This window comes from Ahaetulla prasina, chromosome 1 (genome assembly GCF_028640845.1).
Source record: "Ahaetulla prasina isolate Xishuangbanna chromosome 1, ASM2864084v1, whole genome shotgun sequence".
Taxonomy (NCBI): domain Eukaryota; kingdom Metazoa; phylum Chordata; class Lepidosauria; order Squamata; family Colubridae; genus Ahaetulla; species Ahaetulla prasina.
Window position 1 is genome coordinate 351,391,353 of NC_080539.1, and position 19,472 is coordinate 351,410,824.

General features: G+C 40.8%; 1 protein-coding gene across 1 annotated transcript; it reads left to right on the forward strand.

Annotated features, from left to right (window-relative positions):
• Positions 1–917: 917 nt before the first annotated feature.
• PSMC6 (proteasome 26S subunit, ATPase 6) lies at positions 918–18,528 on the forward strand. The gene is made up of 14 exons (XM_058163073.1): positions 918–1,076; positions 8,871–8,950; positions 9,494–9,533; positions 9,724–9,776; positions 11,060–11,127; positions 11,459–11,573; positions 11,899–11,986; positions 13,560–13,621; positions 13,708–13,831; positions 15,361–15,422; positions 15,996–16,116; positions 16,215–16,295; positions 16,875–16,946; positions 17,807–18,528. Exons 1-14 carry the CDS (start codon positions 992–994, stop codon positions 17,923–17,925), a joined length of 1,170 nt encoding a protein of 389 aa, XP_058019056.1. The 5' UTR covers positions 918–991; the 3' UTR covers positions 17,926–18,528.
• Positions 18,529–19,472: the final 944 nt, after the last annotated feature.

Genomic DNA, 19,472 nt, shown 5'->3' on the forward strand with positions numbered 1-19,472 from the left:
TGCCTTGTTGCAGTTGTCTGTATTATTTTGTGTTATATGCCAATAATTTGGAAAGTAATGGGACAATAAACATAAACAATATTCAGAGGGTTGGAGCGTTTGTTTTTTTTTTTGGTAAAAAGGAGATTGATAACAAAGCCATGCATTCTCCATCAATACTACCATAGTGTATAACAGACTGAATTTGCAAAAACATTATGCCCCAAGAATAACGAATGGAGAATTATTTATAGATATGGCCTACATCGATTATTTATTTATTTATTTATTTGTCAATCATATATAACAGGTAAAAGTATAAACATAATTTGGATACATGAAAAGAGTAAGTGAAAAAGGATTATTAGGACAGGGACGGAAGGCACCTGGGTGCACTTATGCACGCCCCTTACAGACCTCAGGAATGGGGTGAGGTCAGTGATGGGATTCAAGTAATTTAACAACGGTTCTCTGCCCTAATGATTTCTTCCAACAACCAGCTCGCCAAACTGCTCAGAAAGTTAACAACCGGTTCTCCCGAAGTGGTGCGAACTGGCTGAATCCCACCACTAGGTGAGGTCAACAGTAGACAGTCTAAACTTAAAGTTTTGGGGGTTTGGGGATAAAACCACAGAGTCAGGTAGTGCATTCCAGGCATTGAGCACTCTGTTACTGAAGTCATATTTTCTGCAATCAATTACTCTATATCAGTTTCCTACATTTCCCCCAATGATAGTGAACAGTCTTAAATCTAAATCATTTATCGGTATCGCATTACATGAACATTGGCGAATTCTGTTTATCGCGCTCAAGGAGCCGACGTGTCGTTTTCCCCTTTTCTTTTTCTAAGCGGTTCCCCTCCAGGTCAGCAGGGGGCGCTCTGGCAGAAGCCGCAATCCCGGCATCCGGAAAGAGGAAGTCCTTAGGGGAAGCAGCTTCTCCGGTATGGACCGTCTTTCCCGGCGTCCTTTGCGCATTACCACCGGCACAGCTCGGCTTTCGTCTCATCATCATGGCGGAGCCGCGAGACAAGGCGCTGCAGGACTATCGCAAGAAATTGCTGGAGCACAAGGAGATCGATGGGCGCCTCAAGGAGCGTGAGTGGCTGCTCGGTGACGGAAAAGGAAACCCGGTCTCTGTGCTTCTCCCTGATTTCATCCCTCTCTCGGGATCCCCAAAGAACCAGATCTCTTAATAATAATAATAACCTCCTATCAAAGAGGGTGGGGAAGACTCGTTGCGGCGAAAAATCCATATTTTTCCATATAATATTTTTTTCCCCACTCAGATCCTGTGCATGTTTCCTTAGGGAGATTTGCTCACTGCGGTCAGTTGCCATTGACCCTCAGATTGGGAGAGCACATTGGAATCGCTCTGTGAGTGAGATGGGCTGTCCTACATTTGATATAATAATTTCATTTTAATCATGGCATTTATATCCTGCCACTCCTTCCGATGCCCACATTAGAACATGTAGGGTTCTTTCTTCCATTTCTCTCCTAATAGTAACAATCCTGTGGAGTAGGTTAAGATGACGGTTTAAAGCAGGGCTCTCCAACCTTGGCAACTTTTAAGACTTGTGTACTTCAACTCCCAGAATTCCTCAGCTTCGCTGGCTGAGGAATTCTGGGAGTTGAAGTCCACAAGTCTTAAAGTTGCCAAGGTTGGAGAGCCCTGATTTTAAGGGACTGACAGGTTTTGTGAACTTTTATGGCTGAGAATGAAATCTAAATCTTATTTCAGCACAAAATTCACAAGGGTGAGAACTATTGGTTGGATTTTAGTGTAGTATGTTGTGTAATCGTAATAGTTTGAAAATGATGGTTTATTTTAAAAAACAAATAAACAAAAACAAGGGTCTAATTTTGTTTCAAGAATCTTGAACATAAATGAAAGAATAAGAAATATAAAAAGGAAAGAAGAGGGATAACAGGTTTATGGTGGAACAAAAACAAATTACCTTGTTCCTTTGACTTCCAATTTCTGCACACATTTCCTCCAGATTTACATGTAATATGCAATAGACTCCAACAACTGCTTTGAAAAATTCTACGGTAACAAAGATTACAAAAATAAGCAAAGCACAATTCAAAAGGTAAATAATCAATGAAATACTAAAGACAGTCAATGAGCTACAGTTTTATGAGCTAACAGAAACTAAACAGAATGAAAAATAGAAACCTCCCACCAAAATAAAAAAAAACCAAATAAATTTTTAAAAACCAATGCCAGGTATCTAAAAATATGTGTTAATCATGTGGAAATGTGTGCTTGTTGTGCAGAAAAAAACAGACTGAGAAGAGGTGACTTGCAGTAGGTGCCAGTAGGCCTCTTTACCGATCTACAGCAACCCAGTCCCACATGGATATGTTATATAGAAGAAAGTTGAGATGTTGCAAAATTTGGAGAAAATGAGATAGTTGGGCTGAAACATACCATAGAAACATTCATAATTGCAGAATGTAAGAATTAGAAGGTACCATGGAGATCGTTTTATCCTCCTTTGTCCTGTATTGGAATCAAATATTATCATCCAATTATCCAATCTCTGTTTTCTGGAACTGAACAATTCTACCTTTTTATATAATACTATAGTCCTTCAGATATTTGAAAACAATTATCAATTCTCTCCTTTGTTTTCTCTTCCTCAGATTAAACGTACATAGTATCTTTATTCCTTATAGATTTTTTCTTTCAATTCCTTACTCCTTACTCATATTCCTTACTCATATGGCAGATATGGCGGAAGGAGGGGACCATATCATGTTCAGGGAGTGCGCCCGCGCTGTTTACAAGCGATTGCATGCTCCGGTCCCGCTGCCTTTTCCCGTTCCCCGAGTGGTCAGACTCCTCAGGGCCGTGACCTTCGACTGATGTTATGCAACGCCAGGTCCATTATTAACAAGGCCCCCCTCATTTCAGATCTGATACAGGAGGGGGGTGCGGACCTGATGGGCGTTACTGAGACCTGGTTGGGCACAGAAGGGGGTGTTCCCCTCGTTGAGATGTGCCCACCGGGTTTCCGCGCATTTCATCAGCTGAGGGTTCAAGGTAGGGGTGGGGGGGTTGCGGTTATTATAAATGAAAGTTTGGATCCGAGGGAGGTCTCTGTCCCGCAGACAGCTGGCTGTGAGTCTCTCTTTGTGCGGTGGGGCCATGGGGTACAGATGGGTTTACTGGTCACGTACCTGGCTCCCTGCCACGTGACAGCAGCCCTGCCCGAGCTGCTCGACGTGATAGCCGAGGCGGCAGTTGATACCCCCAGGCTTATGGTCATGGGGGATTTCAATCTGCCATCAGTAGGTGAGTCATCGTCGTCAGCTCGGGAGTTCATGGCCTCCATGGCAGCCTTGGACCTGACCCAGTTAGTGAATGGTCCCACACACACTGGGGGACACATGCTGGACTTGATTTTTGTCTCGGGACAGTGGCTGAATGATCTGGATGTGGGGGATTTAGTCATTACCCCCCTGCCGTGGACAGATCATTCTCTCCTTTGCCTGGACTTTCAGACCGCAGACCCTCACCGCAGGGAGACGGAGCCAGTTCGCTGGTTCCGTCCCAGGCGCCTGATGGGCCCGAGTAGGTTCCTGACGGAGCTTGGGCCATTTCCTGAGGAGCTGGCCCACGGCTCGGCCGAGGAACTCGCCCCCCGCCGGGGAAAGGCGGCGGGGCTGGATCGCGTTGTGCCGATGCGGCCTCTGACCCGGCGCTGCTCTGACCGGCGCTGCTCTCGACCGGCTCCTTGGTTTACTGAGGAGCTGAGAGAGATGAAGCGCCGGAGAAGATGCCTAGAGAGCGCCTGGAGGGCCAGCCGCTCCGAATCTGACCGAACACTAGTACGGTCACACATTCAGACCTATCTAGTGGCAATAAGGACGGCAAAGCAAGTATACTTGGCCGCCCTTATAGCATCGGCAGATAACCGCCCAGCCGCCTTGTTTAGAGCGACCCGCTCCCTTCTGTTTCAGGGGGCTCGGGAGGACCCTTTGCAAGGTCGGGCTGAGGAATTTGGAAGTTATCTGCACGATAAAATCGCTCAGATCCGGGATGGGTTGGACACGGATTGGGTAGATCCGGACGGGATGACGCGGGCACGTCTTGAGAACATTGTTTGGGCTGAGTTTGATCCTGTGACTCCCGATGACATGGACAGGATATTGGGGAGGTTGAATGCCACCACATGTTTATTGGACCCGTGTCCCTCCTGGTTAGTACTGGCTACCCAGGAGGTTACACGAGGCTGGCTCCAGGGAATTATCAGCGCTTCTCTGAGGGAGGGAGTTTTCCCAGCCGCCTTGAAAGAGGCGGTGGTGAGGCCCCCCCTTAAAAAGCCTTCCCTGGACCCAGCTATTTTAGCTAATTATCGTCCAGTCTCCAACCTTCGCTTTCTGGCGAAAGTTGTAGAGAGTGTGGTGGCTTGGCAACTCCCTCAGTACCTGGAGGAAACTGTTTATCTAGACCCGTGCCAGTCCGGCTTCAGGCCTGGGTACAGCGCAGAGACGGCTTTGGTCGCGTTGGTTGATGATCTCTGGAGGGCACGGGACAGAGGTTGTTCCTCTGTTCTTGTCCTGTTAGATCTATCAGCGGCGTTCGATATCATCAACCATGGTATCTTGCTGCGGCGGTTGGAGGGCTTGGGAGTGGGAGGCACTGTTTTTCGGTGGTTCTCCTCCTACCTCTCCGACCGCTCGCAGACGGTGTTGACAGGGGGGCAGAGATTGACCCCTAGGCAACTCACTTGTGGGGTGCCACAGGGGTCGATTCTCTCGCCCCTTTTGTTCAACATCTATATGAAGCCGCTGGGAGAGATCATCCGTGGTTTCGGGGTGAGCTGTCAGCTGTATGCTGATGACACTCAATTGTACATCTCCACCCCGAACACCCCAACGAAGCCGTCGATGTGATGACTCAGTGTCTTGAGGCCGTTCGGGTCTGGATGGGGATGAACAGGCTCCGACTCAACCCATCCAAGACGGAGTGGCTGTGGATGCCGGCGTCCCGGCACAGTCAGCTTACTCCATCGCTGACTGTGGGGGGCGAATCGTTAGCCCCCAGGGAATCGGTGCGCAATTTAGGCGTTCTCCTGGATGCACGGCTGTCTTTAGAAGACCATTTGACAGCCGTCGCCAGGGGAGCTTTTCATCAGGTTCGCCTGATTCGCCAATTGCGCCCTTTCCTGGACCGGGACGCGTTATGCACGGTCACTCATGCCCTCGTCACTTCCCGTCTGGATTACTGCAATGCTCTCTACATGGGGCTCCCCTTGAGGAGCACCCGGAGGCTCCAACTGGTGCAGAATGCGGCCGCGCGGGGGATTGAGGGAGCTCCTCGTAGCTCCCATGTAACACCTCTCCTGCGTAGGCTGCATTGGTTGCCGGTGGTCTTCCGGGTGCGCTTCAAGGTGTTGGTTATCACCTTTAAAGCGCTCCATGGCATTGGACCGGGATATTTACGGGACCGCCTGCTGCCGACAGTTACCTCCCATTGTCCGATACGTCCAGTGCGCGCCCACAGGGAGGGTCTTCTTAGGGTGCCGTCGGCTAGTCAATGTCGGCTGGCGGCCCCCAGGGGAAGGGCGTTCTCTGTGGGGGCCCCGGCTTTATGGAATGAGCTGCCGGTGGGACTCCGTCTCCTCCCTGATCTCCGGACCTTTAAGCGCGAGCTCAAGACTTTCTTTTTTCACCAAGCGGGGCTGGCCTGATTGATTTTAGTATGGGGATTTTAGTGGGTTTTTTATAGGGTTTTACCTAGGTTTTAGTTTTGATAAATTTTAGCTAATATTTTAATGTTACAGCGATTGAATCAGTTTTTTAAATTTGATAGTGTATTTTAAATTTTTGGGGATTCTTGTCGTTTTATTGGCTGTACACCGCCCTGAGTCTTCGGAGAAGGGCGGTATAAAAATATGAATAAATAAATAAATAAATAATCTTGGTTATTGTCTTCTGAATACACTCCTTCCAATTCTAAAATACAATGCCCAGAACTGGTTATAACATTCTAGAAAAGAATAAATGCTATTCTTGATCTTGATAGTGTTCTGTACTTTTATTGATGCAGCCAAAAATTATATTTGCTTTGTTTGCAGCTGTGTTAGGCTGTTGGCTCATGTCCGGGCTTGCAATCCACCAAGATCCCTTTCACATGTCCATTATGGTCCCCCCCATCCTATACTCAGGCTTTGAGTTTTCTTACTTTGATGTAGGATTTTACATTTGCCTCTATTTAAAATCATCTTGCTGGCTACTGTTCATTGTACTTGTTTGTGAAATTCTTCCTGAATCTTGATACTGTCATTTAAGGTGTTTGCTATTCCCCTATATTTGTGCTGTTAGCAAATGTGATGATCAATTCCTAACCTTCATCCAAATCATTTTTAACTATGTTGGACTGTACAGGACCTATGATATACCACTGAATACTTCCTTTTATTTTGACATGGAGCCATTCATAACCTTTTTTGACTGTCATTATTGAACAAGCCTGTAGCGATCAAATGGTAGTAGAGTTCTGCTCTCTTTTTGTCATCTTTGCTAGAATTTCATGAGGGACTTTGTTGAACTATTTCAGAAATCGAATATACTATGTCCACTTCCCTGTGGTCAACTACAGCTACTTGCTGTGTCAAAAAAAGATAATATTGACTTGGTGTGATTTATTCTCGATAACTCCATGCTTGGTTTCTGTCAATCAAGACATTCTTTTCTAAATGCTCACAAAGCAAATCCTTAATAATTTATTCCAGAATTTTGCCCAGGTTGATTGGCCAGGTTGTCATATTTTCATATCAAGTCTTAAGGTTGCCAAGTTTGGAGACCCCTGAATTAAGCTTTTGAGGAGTCTTAAGAGTCATGCTGATTCAGAAACCCCTATACATGTTGCTCTTCCTGTCACCTCTTGCAGTACTTAAAATGTAGGCAGTCATGCCTTTGAAGGAAGAGATCATCTGCTCAGACTTGCATATGCTTGCTAAACCATGCCATATTTTCAACAACCATTTCACTGATTTTGTATCAGTGACATACTTCTACAGTTAGAACACAAGTCTGGGAGCAAATTATGTGGCTATAATGCTATGCAACAGGCAAATTATTTTGCAGATGGGAGCATAATACCACTTACAGAAGTTTTTGATCAAAACACCACAAAGTTCTGGGAGTTGAAGTCTTAAAGCTGCCAAGTTTGGAGACCCCTGCTCTAAAGGCATATTTTGGACAGGTAGATTGTCACCACAACTTGAATTCCATCTGTTATTCCAGTAGCAGCTGACAGTCCAGAAGCACCCCAGATTGTGCACCAGCTCTTTCTGGAAGAGCTGAATCCCATCAAGAATAAAGTTGGTATTGTTGGACCCCATTCGGTTTTTAAATCTACAGCCACTCTGTCTTGCTAGGGGTGAGTTTCAACCTGTTTTTCCCCATCCAGATCTTTATAGTGTTCACACACTGAAGCTAAAAAGCTTTAAAAAGATAGGGTAGTACCCTTTTCTGATTCTTGGACCCTCTGTCCATCCTCCATGATTTCTCAAAGATCACAGAAAGGAATTTTGGAAATGACATTTGTGAACTTCTTCAAGATTTTTGGAGACAATTGGCTTTTGAGACTTAAATTCAGATATGGCCTGCAGGTGGTCCCTAAACATCCTTTAACTGACCTTGGGTTACCTTTCCCTTCTTCAGTCAGTTATTTTCCTTAGGTTTTTATGAGGAGTAGATGATAAACAAAATAGATGATGTGGAGATCTGCTCTCTTCTTGTCATTTTTTTACTGTTTTCTCTTACCAGTGGGCCCCACTCCTTCTCTTTTTTTTATTTTACTATTGATACTGCAAAAAAGAGCCCTTTTTGTTGCTTTCAACTTTTCCTGTGAATCTAAATTCCTTTCGGCTTTTTTGGTTTCCCACCCCCCTGCAGATAATATCTACTTGCTAGTATACCTTTTTGGTGATCTTCCATGTCCAGTAGTGGTTCTTTGACCAAGCAGGGTTCTAAGTTGCTTTCCAATTTTTCCTTCTTACTGAAGTGGTATCTAATTGCACTTTCAGTGTTTTATTTTTGAGAAATTCTTAACTCTCTTGTGCTCCCTTTGATCAGAGGAAAGTTTTCCATAGGATCTCACCCAGTAGTATCTTTCAAAGCTTGTTGAAATTAGAAATTATTTTCTAATAATATTCTATTTATTAATTTCTGTTTCTAATGGGATTCCTGAAATCCAGCATCTATACCCCCAATGTTTATTCTGCAGTATGAACTTAAGATTCCATAGTTACTGTCTCCTTTTGGTTCCTACTGTTTTACCTCTTCAGCAAATTCTTATATATTTATTAGAGTCAAATATTGGAGTGCCAATTCCTTTGACTCTTCTTCAGTTGTCCAGAAAATGTTAAACTTTTAAATTTAATTTATTGATTATTACAGTTTGTATACTGCTGAACTCCCAATGTCTATGCAGCAACCTCCTGCTAAAGACATGAGCAGAATTTAATTTATTGGCACAAAGATGAATTCTGCATAGGAAATACAATAAATAAAAGGAGCTTTATCTCTTCATTCTTGATTTTCCCATCCTTAAGTATCTCCAAGTATGAGTTAAGTAATTCCTTTAATATGGGTTTAAAACAAATGCATTTGAGTAAAATACCACTTTCTGCTTCCTGGTAAGGATAAGAGATTGCCCCGAATGTACCACTTGTCTGTCTATTGTATACAATAGATATACAGTAGGAAGAAACATAGGGAAGACACTTTTAATGTACTATACAATAGTTTACCATAAAATTTTGCATCTTAATTTCCCCCATCTAAGGATTGAAATGGAAGAACAGACAGTATCAACTATTAGCATGTATTGTATGAATTTTACCTGAAAGCTGTGTTCTTGTATCTTAGTAAGGGAACAACTGAAGGAACTTACCAAGCAGTATGAGAAATCAGAAAATGACCTCAAAGCTCTACAAAGTGTTGGACAGGTGAGAGCTCATGCAGTCACAATGTTCAGTGAATAAACTCTTGTTTAATGCAGGGGTCCCTAACCCTTGGGCTACGGCCCACTACCGGGCCATGGCCTATTTGGAACCGGGCTGTGCGAGTGGTATGCGCGCATGCACATATGTGTGCAGCTAAACTTGCGCAAGTTGAGATGCGTGCACAAGTGCACTGGCAGGCCACGCCCACGGCACAGTTTCCCCCTCTCCCGAGGTGGACTGCCAAGCCCTAAAGGTTGGGTACCATTGTAAGAAAGCAAATTGTGATTGGCTCTTTGTCGTGGAACAAATATCAACAAATGATATCCTGCTCCAACTAATACTTTATTGCCTTTTCACAACACTGAGAGCTGTTGCTTGAGGCAGCATCTCATTCCCTTGGAATAGTAGTTCTAATTGTGTATGATGGTCACTAATGGCATCCTGACTTTATATCAAGGCCAAGTGATCTTATGCATTTCAGAAATTCAAACAGGCAGGCAAGGAGATTTTAGTAACAGTGTATTTTTTCATTTCCTTTAAAAACAGATTGTTGGTGAGGTTCTTAAACAATTAACAGAAGAGAAATGTAAGTACATGGGGATACCATTTTATTACTTTTCTATCAAAATTAAAATAACACTTGAATTTGAAACATCAGTACATAATTATAATGGCATGTAACTGTTATTTTAAAATTTTTGGTGGGTGGTTGTTGTTTTTTCCAAATCATGGTTGAATAACATGCACTCACTTGTTTTTTTCTTTGCTACTCCTAGTCATTGTCAAAGCAACAAATGGACCAAGATACGTAGTTGGCTGTCGGCGTCAGGTGAGTACAAGCGAAAATTGTTTACTGAACATTTATTCAGTACTGTTCAAAATTACAACAGTGTTAACAAAATAACTTTGCAACCCACTTGATCTTCATAGTGTCCTCAGTCACCTGATCATCGTTACAATCAGTCCTGTGCTTGAGCAATGTTTTTTTCTTTTCCCTCTGGCAGAGCAGAGAGATTGGAGATAGGGATTGCAAGAAAGTAAGCTTTATTGTTCTATACATTGATACCAGTACAGTGCTGGCAATCTGGAGCTGGGAGCCATAGGCATGCTGTGCAAATAGTACTCTCTTGAAATCTCTTTCTCTCCAATCTCTCTGCACTATGGGGAGGGGAGTTGGGAGGTAGAGAAAAATCTAAACACTTTCTGTAGGACTCTTACTTTCTCTAACCTTTTCCCATAGCTGGCGTGATCACATTGCTTTTGAAAAAGCAAACAGCTTTCTTTCTTGAAATCTCTTTCTCCACTTTCTTGGGAGGGTGAGGAAGGAGAAAGAAAGCAAATTATTTCTATAGTCAATTTCTCCTTTGCCTGACCCTTCCCCCCATATCACTCAAAGCAGACAGATTGGTGAGGGACTTCAAGAGTGTATGCCATTTGTGTATCACACCGTGGCTCCCAACTTTGGGCTGCTAGCATGATTGCATTGCTTTCAATGTGTACAAGATAGTAAGCAGGGACTCCAGCATTCCAAGGAGTGGGGGAATGGTCAGAAGGCAAATTCAAGCACAAAATGTGAAACTAACTAGTCCTGTCTCTTTCCAGTTGAAAAACACAATTGTGGACACATGATTTCCCATTTAGCAACTGCTTTGCTTAGTGGTAGAGTTGCCGGTTCTAAATAGGGTTGTAAACTGAGGACTGCCTAGATCTTGTTTATGAGTTGGTTTCTTAAAATAGAATTTAAAGTTGTATAGCCACTAAGTTGTGGCTTGGTGTCCTACCTAAGCAATTCCCAATGCCTAGTTTATTTCTGCAGGCATAGCCTGGATGTGTGAAAATTGTCCAGCCTGCAATACACCCACCTGCTGTGGAAAAAGAGTAATCGTCCTTGTATGAGCAGCACATTTTCAACTTTGATTGTTGATTGCTATTATTTGAATGGGCTTTGTTGTGGTTTTATTCATTATCATACATACTCCTTTGAATATATTTTTGGGCCCTCCCTCCTGCCCCCGAAAACAGTGTGGTTAATACCAAGTGAATATTTCCTGGTAGAACACATGTTTGGCATAATGCTGCTGCAAATGTAATAATTGCCTTTTTTGCCTCCAGCTTGATAAAAGCAAATTGAAACCTGGGACGAGAGTTGCGTTGGATATGACCACCTTAACAATTATGAGGTAAAATCTTGCCTTCATATGTTTAGACTGGAAGTGAGAGAAATCAAAAGGATGGAAAGCTACATCCCTTTCTTCATTATAGAGGAAGGAAGGGGGAGGGGGAAACATGAACCAAAGGCTTTGCTTAGGATCCTTTCTTTTTGTGCAAATAGCTCTTAAGCTATAGTTTTTATGCTGCTTGTTAACAAACCTTCTGGGAAACCATTATAGAACTTAGTAACTTATTTGTCTTCATTGGGTGGGGGAAATACTATTTGGAATTTTTAAAAAAAAAAAAATCACTGGTGCAGAATCATCTGATTGGATAACTGGAATTGCTTCACATATTTAGATATTTGCCAAGAGAAGTTGATCCACTTGTTTACAACATGTCTCACGAAGATCCTGGAGATGTATCTTATTCTGAGATTGGTGGATTGTCAGAACAAATCAGGGAACTAAGAGAGGTACATGTCTCTTTCTTATACCAGCCTGTGTATTAGTCATGGCTAAGCTACTCATATCTTTGTAAGTGGAAAATACATTGCAGTGTCAATTAGATGCCCATTGCAGAACATCAAGAAAATACATAAATGGAACTGCTTATGTTTTGAAATTTAAAACTAGAAGCTTTAACCAAACTTCACAATGCAGTGAGTTTGTTTCAGAGTAGAGAAGACTACATACTGTTTTTGAGAGTTTTAGAAGGAAGATTGTATAAATGACACAAAGTTTGTAATTTCTTGTGCGCATTGAATTACTTCAGCACAAAACAGATTTTCCTCTTTGCAGGTTATAGAATTACCCCTGACAAATCCAGAATTATTCCAACGTGTGGGGATTATACCTCCCAAAGGCTGCTTGCTGTATGGCCCACCAGGTAGGTTCACTTTAATAAGTTTATATGGCTATCTCTTATACCATAGCAAAGTAGCATATCATGTGGGATATTTATTTTCAGACCAGCTCAATTGCACATTCTTAGTTCATGCGCAGATAGATGTTTTCTATGCTATCAAATCCAAGTGTAAGGTTACAAGTTCTAAGAAGATCCTGGAAGATAAAAGACAGAATTAAGTTGATGTGTCTTCAGAATCTTTGGCATAAATGCTCAACTATCATCCCCCTTCCCCATACATATTGTAGGCAATTTCACAAAGAAAGACACAATATAATTTCACAAAGAAAGATATACCATATTTTTCGGACTATAAGATGCTCCGGACTATAAGACGCATCTAGCTTTTGGGAAGGAAAACAAGAAACAAAATCTTTTTTGCCTCTGCCTCCCAGCAGTTTGCCTCCTTACAGCAAACAGCCTGGTCAGCTTCAGCACAGCCTGATTTATCACAAGCAGCTGATTGGCAGTTGGATCGGCCTTCCGGAATACCAAATATCAGCTGTTCCAGGCTGTGGGGATCGTTGCCCGTGCATCCCGTTTTCGTCCCGTTCCAGGTAGCATTCAGTATTCTGGGAGGCTGATCCAACCACCAATCAGCAGCTCGTGCTAAATCAGGCTGTGCGGAAGCTGACCAGGCTGTTTGCTTCTTCGCTGTAAGGAGGCAAACTGCTGGGAGGCAGAAGCTAAAGGGTGGGCAGGGCTTTGGCAACATTCACTCTATAAGACGCACAGACATTTCCACCCACTTTTTTTGTTGGGGAAGTGCGTCTTATAGTCCGAAAAATACAGAAATCTGATTTGGTTCAGAATATGTCAAATGCGAACTGTGAGGGCTATTATTCTATCTGGAAGCCACATGGTCTGCTTATTTCAAGCATGTGGTCTTACCCCTTTTGTTCTGAATTAGGCTAAGAAAAATGAATTAGACTTATGGCAGATGCCAGAAGAAAAAAAAAGATTGAACTAGAGCTGATTGAATACGGAAGCTGTTTGTTGCATTTTATTTTGGATATTTGGATATTTAGGATTATTTCAGTATAAGCAGTTGTGTATTTTATTTACAGCTTTTAAAATATTTTTTGGAAAAAATGTTTTATTTTCTAATTTCTTAGACAAGATTTAATATCATACTCCTGCCTCATGAGAAAGGAGTTAAAATGCACTTTTTGGTTAAAGGTCATCCCAGGTTGAGAGAACAGGATTTTCCAAATCTATTAGGATTTTTTTTTTTTTTTTTTTTTACAAAGCTAGGTTTTCTTGTCCCAGGCCCATATTTCATTTCAGTAAAAGTGCCACCCCAGCAGAAATTGCTGGCTTGTAAATTTTAATTGAGTTAAAGGGGAAAATTGTTAAAAACAAATTGGTTGAATAATTGTGGGTAATTAAAGTGGTCTTATCCACTTTACGAGTTCAGCCCCAATATGCCACCAAAGGCTGAAGCCAGGCTCTTGAAGGTTTGTGTACTGTAGTGCTTCACCATGTAACCTCAACTATATGTCTGTCGTGTTGATTCTTTATTTCTTGAATCATCTTTGGTATACTGTCATCTCAGGAACAGGGAAGACTCTCCTGGCTAGAGCTGTTGCCAGTCAGCTAGACTGCAATTTCCTAAAGGTAAAAATAATGGTTTATTTCTGAACTCTTAGGCCAAACTTTTTTTGACTTTCAAGCATCACTCATTGATATTTTTTTTTCCACAGGTTGTGTCTAGTTCCATTGTAGACAAATACATTGGGGAAAGCGCTCGGCTGATCAGAGAAATGTTCAACTATGCCAGGGACCATCAGCCCTGTATCATCTTCATGGATGAAATTGATGCTATTGGTAAGGATGCAGCCTTCTTAAAATCTGAAGAGTACTTTTTTATTAGCTGCTCAAAGAACTGCTGTGTTCGTGCAAGCCTGGAAAGGGAAAGGGAATTTAGAAGGAGTTGAAAATAAAAAAATCAACAATGTAATTACTCATCTCACTATTCCAAAGATCTGTGACCCTTAAAGTCCAGTATGTTACTACAGTATGCTATCAGCAGCTGTTCTGGAACATAACTGACTGGAATCCATTGTGATGGAAAAATAATAAAGCTGCAAAAACTTCTCCAAACTCTCCCATCCCCCCCCCTTTTTTTGTCTTTTCTTTCTGTCCTCCTCTCCTCTATCTCCTGTTGCAAACACTTTCTCTCATCTCTCTGCTGTTTCTGCTGCCTCTACTTGCATAGGAAAAGAAAGCTCTCACCAATCCCCCAAGGGCTTATCTAATGCTAGAGCCTGTCATAACCACGCATGGGCGCCTGACTGTCTCAAAATTCCATTTGTCACAGAGGTGTGATTTTAGTTTTACAATAGAACAGCCTTTTTTCCCTGTCTTAACACCTGTCTCATTTCCTCAAAAAAACTGCCTGTGAACCAAATCCCTTGGATTTCCCACCTCTGATCCACAAAGTGTATAACAATCTTTTATTGTTGTTCTCTCTCTCTCTCGGAAAACTGGCAAATTCCATGATACTATTTATTTTATTTTTAACCTGCATTTATTATTTTTATAAATAGCTCAAGATGGCCAACATATCTGATTTTCCTTTCTCCTCCATTTGAGACAACAACTCTGTCAGGTGGATTGGGCTGAGACAGAGGCTTGGGACCTGGGTACTTACGGGACCGCCTGCTGTTACCTCATGCCTCCCACCGTCCCGTACGCTCTCACAGAGAGGGACTTCTCAGGGTGCCGTCCGCCAAACAATGTCGGCTGGCGGCCCACAGGGGAAGATCCTTCTCTGTGGGGGCGCCTACTCTTTGGAATGAACTTCCCCCTGGTTTATGCCAAATACCTGACCTTTGGACCTTTCGCCGCGAATTGAAAACATATTTGTTTATTCGTGCGGGGCTAGCTTAAACTTTTTTAACTGTTTAGTTTTTAAATTTTAAATTCTATTTATATTTTAAATTGGGGGTTTTAGATTTTAATTATTTTAATTTTTCGGCCAATTGTGTAATAAGTTTCTTAATTTAGTTTTTAATATTGTATATTGTGTATGTTTTTAGCCTGGCTGTACACCGCCCTGAGTCCTTCGGGAGAAGGGCGGTCTAGAAATTCAATAAATAATAATAATAATAATAAGGTCCAAAGTCACCCATTAGGCTTTCATGCCAAAGGAGGGAGGGAAACTGCAATTAAAGCTGATTTATTCTTTGGGCAAATACCTTTTAAATCTTAATGCTTATGTAAGTCAGCTATCATCAGATGTTTTTGGAAATACTGGACGTTATTTTATATTTGGCTATATTCTAAATTAAAACCTTATGTCAGATGTTCTGCTTGGTGAGATACCAACTACTCTTCCATGCTCTTTTCTTTAGGTGGTCGCCGTTTTTCTGAGGGAACTTCAGCTGACAGAGAGATCCAGAGAACTTTAATGGAGGTAAAACTTATATATGTTAAGTCTGGTATCTTTCAAAACATTAGTTTTAGGCAGGCAACCAAAAAGTGAAATATTGAGATCGGTTTGATTTTCTATACTGTATTGGGTGTGCTGTTACTTTTTATTTTGAATAAAATGGTGGCTTTATATTGTCCAGTTATATAAATGGAGATATGATTAAGTAACTTTTTAAAATAATTATGTATCCAGGCTTTGTATTTTACAAGAGAGAAACTTTTCCTTCACTTGGTCAATCAAAACTTCTTAAATTAAATGGTCTTTATATAAATTTCCTATTGACAACTGCTCTGGCCAGAAGAACAAGCTCATATTTTCATTTTTGCAAAAATTACAACTTTTATAAATGCTGTTTCTAACTGAGAATTAAAATTCTCATGGATTCTAAGGTTGTGTCTTGATATCCCAAGTCCTGTATTTCTGAAATGTGACAAATGCTATCCAAAACAATAACTGTCGATACATTTTTTTCTTAATTGTCTTGTTGGAATCAACTTCTTGGTGAAAAAATACCAAAGTTCACTAAAGCCTATGCTTCCTTGCAATATCTTTCAGTTATTGAATCAGATGGATGGATTTGATACTTTACACAGAGTCAAAATGATAATGGCTACAAACAGACCAGATACTCTAGATCCAGCATTGTTGCGACCTGGAAGATTGGACAGGAAGATCCGTGAGTAAATTCAGTATGCCAGCATAAACCTTTGGCTTTGCTTGGCATGCAAGCAAAATTGGTAACTGGGAAAAAAAAACCCACCTCTTTTCATCTAGATATTGATTTGCCAAATGAACAAGCTAGGTTAGACATCCTGAAAATCCATGCTGGACCTATAACTAAACATGGAGAAATAGGTAAGTTCCCAAGACCACGTTCACATCTTAAAGCATTGTTTTATACAGTTCCTGTTCAGTACATAAATATTTAATGTAATTTGTTGTAAACTTTTGGACTATTTGGGGCAGAAATTGTCAGTCATACAATAGCTTTTTAAAGTATAGTCCTTTATTTGTTTCTGAAACATTTGCATATTGTGTTTATTCATTTTATATAATTTCCTTTTCCTCCTGGAGGTTTGGAACAGCATAATCTATTAAGTGGGCCCTAGTTGGGGTTGAGGTTTAGCAATCTAGCTCCATGAATTGCCCCTGCTTCCAGAATTGTATTCATCTTACTTTTGGAAATAGTGTAGTACACTTCAAAGCAGCCTATTGTAAATATTATCTTGCAAGGGCAGTTTTGAAGAACTTTCAACTAGTTCAAAATAGCGTTCCCAGATTATTGTACAATTCTAAAATTGCAGTGCTCCAGTCAGCATCAGAAGCCTTGATTTGCTTGCTCGCTCAACTGAAGCTTGATAGTGAAAAGATCCTGAGATTCTTTAGTATTTTTGGGTCACAGTTCTGATTAACCTAGCAATTTGACTCTATTAGACTATGAAGCAATTGTGAAGCTTTCCGATGGATTTAATGGTGCTGACCTAAGAAATGTCTGTACTGAAGCAGGTAATGAATTCTTTCTATTTTCCTTAGTTCTTAGTTTAACATAGAGCATATAAGAGTGTCCAGGGACTACCTGTGGTATCCGATTCTGTCTTGTGTGGCTGCCAGTGCATGCACTCACCTGGTGGGTGAGACTTTTTTGTATTTCTTTGGCTTGAGTGGATTAAGGGCTAAAATAGATACTTAAAACTGCAGGTTCAACTCTTTTCGAATTCTTGAAAGCCTCTCTCGAGGTGGGTTGGGTCCCATTACTTGTGGAATAAAGTCCTCAACTTGCTATGCCAAACCTGGTGTGAGAGTTAAATCAAGGATGTGTAATAATTTAAAATAAACCTTACAGTAGTATTCAACTTACAATCAATTGCTTAGTGACCATTCAAAGTTCTGGCAGACCTCCCCAGGTCTGAAGATCCAATGGCTACCACCACCCCTGCAGTCATATGATCATAATACCTCACAATTTTGTCAGGAACCAGCATTTACTTCTAATTTCTGAAAATAATAATAAAAAAACCACCCATTAGGGACAATGAGATACTTAACAACTGCTGTGTTTGCTTAACAGCTGCAGTGATTCATTTAAGAACTGCCCCATAAAAGGTAAAATTTGGCATGTAGTAATGTAGTAGCCCACTTAATGACTGGCACGACTTTACAGTTGTAATTCCTGGCTCAGTTATAGTTATAGGTCAAAGAGTGCCTGTATTTGACACAAATATTTTATGTGGAATGAGGAGCCGTTTTATGCAGTTGTTATAGCTCCATCTGTGATTCACAAAGGAAATCTTGCCTATTTTGCAGAGTCTGGTTCCAGGCCCTGCTATTTCCAATAAATACATGTTTTTCACACTGTCTTTTTGCAGGTATGTTTGCTATTCGTGCTGATCATGACTTTGTAGTGCAGGAAGACTTCATGAAAGCAGTTAGGAAAGTTGCAGATTCCAAGAAGCTGGAGTCTAAATTGGATTACAAACCAGTCTAAGTGCTACTACATGGTTAATGGCCGACAGTGACTGCTGCATGGGAAATATGGGGGCTTCCTAGGTAAAATGAGAAACAGACTATTCCTTGATTGTGTTATTATTTCAAGTCTGTGTATTAATGATGGCAGTTAGCCATTTGTTAATATTAGGTAGGAGTCTGCTGCAACAAGTTTTGTGGCCCTCTGAAGACAAGATGGCTTTTTAACCCTACATATGTGCAGTATATAAAATCTGCTTTCAGATAATGATTTTATCAAATGTACTATATTGATTTCATCTGGCAGATTTGAAGGTGGCGTGTTTGTTTTATATCATTATTTTCTCTTTGAAACAGTAAAATACACCTTATTTAAATCAAGTTTGTTAATTGGTTCCTCAGCATCCTATAAATTAGAAGGGACATCATCTGATGTTGGACCATGATAAGTTTTTGGTATCTTGTCTAAATCCTAAGCAACCCTGCTTTTCATAGAACAGTGTTTTTAATTGAGAAGCTAAAAGCATTTAAAAATTAGAAGAAGTTATACTTTTTCTCAATTTATTTTTGATATATGCCAGCTTAAATCTTTCACACATTGGGATGAATAAATTTTAAAAATGTAGCATGTTCTTCTGTTTAAATATCCTGGTTGACTTCTAGTCTTCTTTAAGGGCCATTCTAAGATGAAGTTAAGAATTTGTGACGTAGGGCTAGGACACATTCCCAGCGCATATCAGGATCTGTTAGCTTTACAACTACATGGTACCACACACACATTAAAAAAATCAGCTTTGAGAGTGCTCAAAATAATGAAAGCCAAAAAAAAAAAAAACTCTCAGCAAACATACAAGAGCTAGTTCATAATCATTCAAAACATAAACAAACACATCTACAAAGCTGGTTTAAAGCATTTAAGAAACTAGAACCAGGCATATTGCACTGAATATAAAAATGGCCGCTAGCAATAAAAAAAGTTGGATTCTCCCAGAGTTACACCCAGGTTTATTGCAAGGGGTTAGGTTACAGAACATGTATGTACTTTATCCCTCCTTTTATCAGTAAGTAAATTAAGATAGGGCCGTCCTTATTTAATGCCAACTTTCTAGCGATATTTTCATTTAGGAGTAGGTGGCTAGCCTTTGAGGAGATAAAAACAGAATGTCTATGTGTTCTTATTCTGAACTATTTTGCAAACATCTATTCTCATTTTCAAAGTCAGGGAAATCTATAGTTCAGATATGAAGGGAATATTTCAGATAACTAGATATACCCACAAAATACTGCCAACCTGATCTTTGCTTGTATTTTCACCTGAAATTTAATGGAATGGTTCACATGACATAATAAGACAGGAAGAAACCACACTGTGACTTAAGGTATTATATAAGTCCTACTCATTGTAATGTATGCAATGAGCCATAAATCTAATTCTAACATAGTATGAATTATTATGAAATAGTTGAGTCTGTGATTTCAAACATCATACTTGAGGACATATTGCCTAAGAGCAAATCCATAATGAATATATACATTGACTTTCCTTAATTTGGTATCTTCATGAGGTTT

What these genes read in the sequence shown, in the direction of transcription:
- PSMC6 (XM_058163073.1), top strand. Translation starts at nt 992, where the DNA reads ATGGCGGAGCCGCGAGACAAGGCGCTGCAGGACTATCGCAAGAAATTG. An exon ending in ACAATTAACAGAAGAGAAAT is followed by an intron (nt 9,534 to 9,723) that starts GTAAGTACATGG and finishes TGCTACTCCTAG; the next exon opens with TCATTGTCAAAGCAACAAAT. An exon ending in CTTGCTGTATGGCCCACCAG is followed by an intron (nt 11,987 to 13,559) that starts GTAGGTTCACTT and finishes CTGTCATCTCAG; the next exon opens with GAACAGGGAAGACTCTCCTG.